At 36.1% G+C, this 6,969-nt stretch overlaps 1 protein-coding gene across 2 annotated transcripts in view; it reads left to right on the forward strand.

The window, feature by feature from the left end:
• ripor1 (RHO family interacting cell polarization regulator 1) overlaps nucleotides 1-4,040 on the forward strand; it is a 61,816-nt gene extending 57,776 nt beyond the window's left edge. For both annotated transcript variants that reach the window (XM_034686231.1, XM_034686230.1), the window contains exon 24: nucleotides 29-4,040. In XM_034686231.1, the coding sequence (XP_034542122.1) occupies nucleotides 29-126 (98 nt within the window). In that variant the 3' untranslated portion in view covers nucleotides 127-4,040. The remainder of the gene's footprint in view (nucleotides 1-28) is intronic.
• The last annotated feature ends 2,929 nt before the right edge of the window (nucleotides 4,041-6,969 follow it).

Raw genomic sequence — 6,969 nt, forward strand, 5'->3', positions numbered from 1 at the left:
CTGTTCTACAATTCGTTGTGTTGAACAGGCGAGGAGGGGAAGATGGCCCACAGACACGTGGAGACGTCTCAGGACAGTTTACCAAGACTCTTCGCTCCGGGAAGCATGGCCAGCACAGCTTTCTAAAACACACACACACACACACACACACACACACACACACACACACACACACACACACACACACACACACACACACACACACACACACACACACACACTGAGTGGGAACAGAGCCACTGAGTCAGCAACACACTTTAAATGTTTTGCTTTGACACATGTAATAAAAGAGCACAGTATGCTGTCGTTCTGCCCCTTCAGACCACTAAAACAGATATATGATATGAAGTTTATAAACTGCCGGATGGGTTTCCTTCATACTGACACTAGAGACAGCAGCAGCAGTACTAAAGGGTACTCATATTTTTTTAAACTGGGCCTGATTTTTACTGTTTCGGTGTCTAAATGACTCATTGGTACAAATTGTCAAAGAATTGTTTCTATAAATTTCTTCAGCTGGCAGATGCAAAACAGGCTGTAGTGGCTGGAACATAATCCCCAGGAGCAAAAGAACACCATCAAAGTATTTCTTCCGAAAGTATTAAAAAAAAAGATATTTTTTATACCAGAAACATCTGGATAAAAAATCGAAAGAATCTCACTCCTTAATAAAAAAAAGTTTAAGAGATTACATTACAACGATCACAGCCCATTTCACAGCTGCTGACTGAAATAATCTACAGGAGAACTTCTAATACATATTTTTATCTATTGGTCATTTAGAAGAAGAAAAAAGAGCAAAAAGAGGGCCAGGTTTAAACAAACAGGTTTCATTTTTAACACTGGACAACATTTTCCATCAATAAGCTACAAACACATCATATTTATCAAGTTATGCTAACCAATCAGATGAACCGTAAGAGGAATGTACAGTATGAGCAGGCCTTGATAAAAATGACAGAAAGAGGGAGGAGCAGAAGGATGACATGGACACTGAGGGATAAGGAGGACTGGAGGACATGTCTGTTACACATTACTGGACTGTCTCCTTAAAGGTGCAGTTGTGTCAATTTCTGCTGTGAGAGCTATGTAAAGCTGTTTTGTTAAATTGTTTCAATCACACAGCCTACCAAGTGCCCAAAATGTACAAATGTTCAGTTTCTTGTATTTAAATTATTTTCTTACTTTGACTCTTTGTGGTTTTGAATGGGTATATGGTGAACCAGTAAGCATACACAAAGTAAATATTACACTCCTAAAATATAAAGCTACCCATTACATTACATGAATGGTCACTGTATTCTCTAGTTAAGGTTCCAACAGGGTTTTGAGCAGTCCTGCTGCAGACAGACTTCTCATTCTGTGATGTGACATGCCTGACATTCAGCTCTGTCTCTACTACACCTCATATTTCAACATGCGACTCATCTCTGATTTGGGCTTGCTCAAATAAGATGGCTGAATGTGCACTAAAAGTCATGTCAAAGCTTTCTTCAATATTCACCTCCAACAGGTAAAGTAGAAAAAAAGGGCCAGTAGACTTTGCCCAAAATAACAGAGATGACTAAATTCTGATTAATTACAGACACAACAGAAATAATCAGACTTAAATCAAAGACTAGCACTATCAGGACTTTGGCTTTCATGTGTGTCTGTGCAATACACTTCAGACTGTCTACACCGAAAATAAGAGGGTCAACCATGCCAACATGTAGAAGCATACAAGCTGTTTTATAACCACTTAAAAACACATAACAGTAGCAAAAACCATGTGGGTTTTTTTTTGTTATATTGAGATTTTGAACATTTTCTTTGAGTTACTTTTTCAATGCAGGAACAGCAAACAGAGTATTATTACTATGAACTGATTCAAATCTAAAATACATAAACATAACTCTGAGCTATGTTTATTTATTGGATAGCTTTGGATCTTTCTATCTCATTGGATTTCAAGTTAGCAGTTACCAAAGCCAGTGTTTCAGTCTGTAATGACCATAACCTCTGACTGTTATTGCATTTCTGCTGATTTGTTCAGCAACACACAACTGAGTTAATTCAACAACAAAACTATTCTCCCCTGCACAGAGATTCTGTATTCACACACTGTGTACAGAGATTACATGTACAGTAGTTGCAGTTAGGAGATTCCTGACAGAGATGACACCCCACACTTGCAGAGGTCTCTCCTCAGTGGCATTCATATTTGTTAATGCAAAAAGTGACATAGTCTATGGTTTTAAATGCAAAATCCTGTTTTCTTGTGTCCACATGAGACTTTGTATTGGCCCACTGGTTGGATTGCAAAGCCATGTTTTGTTCATGCATTGGAGGAAGTAGAAATATTCATCAAAATTGTAAATTATCTTGAAGATCTTTCTGTCTGAGTGTACATATGTTTTTGATCCAGCTGAGCTGAACTCCAGGTATGTTTAATCACAGAAAGAGCACCAAAATAACTTTGTATTTGTCCCTCACTCTTCCTGGGCCTTTAGTGTAGCCGGAGTCCTTAAGCCAGCTCTATTATTAATCCAGGTGTGGTGACAGAGCAGTCAGGGCTTCACTGTCACTCGGGTTGACATGATAGTGCATACGCAGGAGGTGAGCCCCGTGAGATACTGTAGATTCAAACAGCTGCTGTCAATGATTCACTGAATACACGTTACTGATCTCAAACCTGCTGCTGGCTAACTGTGAAATGTTTTCCAATTCAACATCTGCCTCACAGGCCTTTAAGTTCAGTGTTGCTCATTTATTGGCAACAGATTTAAAAGAAAGAAGTATAACTTATGCTGTAGGTCAATATAAAGGTTACAGAGAACTTCAGTTGCTTCTGCACAGAGAATAGTTCAATCAATTCAGTGCCATCACTTTACTGCAATCATGACTTATCTTCTTCTTCATATAACATGACTGTATGCCACTGGAATTTATGATTTTCTGATTGTAAATTGTTTTATCTTCACAGAGTTTTAATTTGTAAATGTACTCTATGTTTTATGAGATGCATTTTTACTGTCATACTGATTATGTTCAGTCTGATGAGCTGATTCAGTGAATGACACCACTCTCTGTACCACTGACATGTCTGCTGTAAATTAGGGGCATTTTGCTCAGAATCACTGAATGTTTGTGATCTACTGCTGCTGATGACGTTGTCTTTTGAGAAGGCGACACCAGATCACTGGTTAGAGATCAGTCTGTCCATCCAGGTCTGGTGATTAGTTTATTTTAAAATCAGATCAGTAGCAGTTGAATCCTCAAAACCAGGTCGTTTTCCAGTTTGTAGAGAGAATAGGACATTTGTTTTTCTTCGTTGTTTTGTCGTATAAGTTTCGGAAGTCTTATACATTGAAACAGAACTGGATTGAATTTCCGGTGAATTTTCTCCAGATGTGGAGTCATGAATTATTAAAGGGCAATACTAGAGTCTCTACAAAGCTGCTGACCATTTCCCAAAGAAAGCACCTTGAATTCACTGATGTAAAAACTACGACCATATTTTGTTTTTATTTACATCATCATGGTAATACTTTTATTTTACGATTTCGACCGAGTAACTGATCATTGAAAGAGCTCTAATTATAAATGAAGTATTACAAACTGTTTTCCTCATAGTTATTAATTATTATTTGAGCACGTTTTTGTATTTATACATTTTTAAGTTATAGTTAAGGCATGATGGGGCTATTTTTTTGAGTTGAGTGAATTCATGATTTTTCTACAGAAGAGCATTGGCACAAGAGAAGAAAGCCTTTTGAGAATAATGTCTGAATATGATGAATGAAGTTAAAAAAAATGTAAATTTAAGTGTAAAGCCTTATTGAAAAACATGATTATTTGTTTGAATATTATTCGTTATTCTCAAAAAGCTGATTAAAAAATGCTCTTATTACTCTTTTGTAAGTTTCCATTCCAAACCAAACCTGAAGATTTCTGGATTTTTATTTTTTCCACATGCTATGCATGTATGTAACTTGATAGCAATACTGTATATGATCAAATATGTGAAACTAAATGCCTGTGGAAATGGCCAGCATGAACACACTTTTTGTTTTTTCTTTGTAAATGGATAAGAAAAAACATTGCAATAATTTTGAATTTCAGATCTAAAAAAAAAAATCATGTGGCTGGACAGTACTCAGTGTGCTGAGTGTTTCACTGTCAATGAAATGTGACACTGTCCAGCACCACTGACTACATATGTTTCTGGTTTGTAAGATTCCCAGTGATACTACCAACAGTCATGTTGACTCTCTACCTTTCGTTTCCTTAACTCTGTTACTCTAAGGTCCTCTCTGCCTAATGACAGTATATCTTTAGTCCACTGTATACAAACTTTTCCAGTCTCAGTCAGTACACTGATAAAGTGATGGAAACAAAAAATAGTAGAGTTAACTGTGACTAGAAAAGAAAGAAATTAGCCTTTCACCAAATGGTCATGGCCATTTCCTGGAAACATACAGGAAATACACCTGATTTCTGAGGCATGCTATCAGTGGGGCTTGAGGGATGGTTGTGCTGTTTGGTAAACAACTTCACTCAAGACGAAAATATCTGGTCCAAACATTCACGTCATTGGTTAGAATGAGTCATCAGAACTATAATTCTAGTAACTCATGTTGGTTTGCCTACTTATTATTTGGAGTATTGATTTTGGCATCTTGATGATCACCATGTGGTTTTTAATTAATCAGAAGTGGGGATATTTGTAAAGCATTAGGCTGTGAATTGCTACACCTCTACCTATTTTGTCTGATTGCCATGGTAGCAACTTGCAAATCACATGTAGCAACCTTAAAAACATACCATGTCTTATTATTTCTTTTTCCTAAATGGGACCATGAATTACAAACATTACAAAATAAACACCATGCTGCATTAAGGGACACATAACACTGATAACTTAAATTCATTCAGAAGCTGACCAAGAGGCAGACTCATTTTTAGCATTATTATTGACTTATTTTGCTGGCCGACATAAACAATGCAGACTTTAGCATGGCCCTCACTTCTGAAACCAAGTGGGTCTCCATCCACGTCTTCAGTCTGTGGTCAAACCTAATCACATTCCCATAATCAGCAGTTTTGTATTAATGTCTGAAAGGCAAATTTTAGCTAACATGCAAAACAACTGACATCTGCATGAAGGCTTTGATATGACAAAAATGTTAGCATGCTGACGTCAGCATTTACCTCAAAGAGTTGCTAAATTATGGCCCCATAGCTAGCATGGCTGATTATTTTCAGTTGTCTGAGTTACTAAATATTGACCACAATTGTTTTACTATTTGTGGAACAGCAGTGTCTTCCAACATCACACAAAAGTGTATCTGTTTTAGATTAACAGCTGATGGTTATAATTGTACCTCACTTTTTTATTCTATTATTTTTTGTACATGCTACAAACTCAAAACAGTGGTCACAATCAGTGGAGAAATGCACAATGTGCCAAGCCTTTTTCTTCTGTTGACTGTCTTAGATGTCCATAGCAACACTAAACTGCTAGAAAATGTACTTCTGAAAAACTATGATGGGAAACATATCAGTAGCTGTGTTTTTGAAGATGTAAGAACATGAACAGAGGATTACGGAAATTATTTTAAAATATTTCTGATCATTAGGAAAAGTTCATTTTAAGTAAAACTCTTATATAGAAAAAAAAATCAGAAAAGGTCTCTGTGCTGAGCATAATATCAGAATTAACTCTTTACAGATGAGTGTTGGATCAGAAATATTTTTCATAAAGCCCTAATCCTCTTCTGAATGCAGGAGTGAATGTAATATGTCCAGATAAGGGATGATCAGACAATAAGGTAGTTTAATATTATGTTCAAGTTGGATGTTTAGTTCTTTGATACAAGATAAAATACCCAAACAGAGGCTGCTGTGTCGCTGGAATCATCATATAGGACTCTTGTCACATATGGGAACTCACTTTTTGTATAAATAATGGCTTTCACTGTATTTGATGCTTTAGTTTATAGACAGCAAATCTGCAACTTAACCTCTGCATCAATTAAGCATCTCACAGTGTTAAAAGTGCCTCAAGGTTTGTAACATAGTAACATAGATGCAATAAAACATAGATAAGATGCTTTATTTAAGAATGAAGAGAGCGTGAAGCAGTGGAAAACCACTGCGGCTCATTATATTTTTTCCACAATCTTGATCAAGTGTGCAGCATTTAAAACTAAATGTTTTATTCCTTTTTTTTCTTTGCTAAAATATATTTCCAGGAATTCTGGTGTCAAATATATGCAAACTATTAAACATATGTTTAAAGATTGTCTCATGTGTTAATGTGTTCGTTTTTATATCTAGAGTTGTAGACACACAAATATCACACTACTTTATGGCTGATAGTCCAGCACTTCACTTTACATATAAATGTCAAAAGTTCACTGACATCTACTTAATTTGTCTGGGGATCTCTAGTGTTCTTGTGTGTCCAGGATGGCACTTCAGAACATACATGTACAACAAGACTTAGCTTAGAGAGGAAAGGATATAATGTATACTGCTTTTAGGTAACATAAGAAAGATGTGAGCCATAGTGCATGAAGGATACATTGATAGACATATGTTAGACTGTACATCCACATCAGTTTGAAGCTATCAAGGGGTGGTGAAAAGATATTATATATAACATAAGTTCTCACAAATTGAACATGTTTATGCTCACTTAAAATCAGTGGTGGAGAGTAACAAAGTAAATTTACTTGAGTACTGTACTTAAGTACATTTTTTGAGTATCTGTACTTTACTTGAGTATTATTTTTTGGGGATACTTATTACTTTTACTCCACTACATTTCTATCAATGCTCTAGTTACTCACTACTTTTGTTTTGAAGTTAGCTCATGAATTTCCTCCTCTTTTCTGAAATCTGATCCCTAAGACAGTAAAACGTGTTTGTTTAGTTCTGTTTGTCTCAGTGGTTTAGCCGTACCTGTATATCATGCATCTTCAC

The sequence above is a fragment of the Notolabrus celidotus genome, chromosome 6 (assembly GCF_009762535.1).
Source record: "Notolabrus celidotus isolate fNotCel1 chromosome 6, fNotCel1.pri, whole genome shotgun sequence".
In the NCBI taxonomy this organism is placed as follows: Eukaryota; Metazoa; Chordata; class Actinopteri; order Labriformes; family Labridae; genus Notolabrus; species Notolabrus celidotus.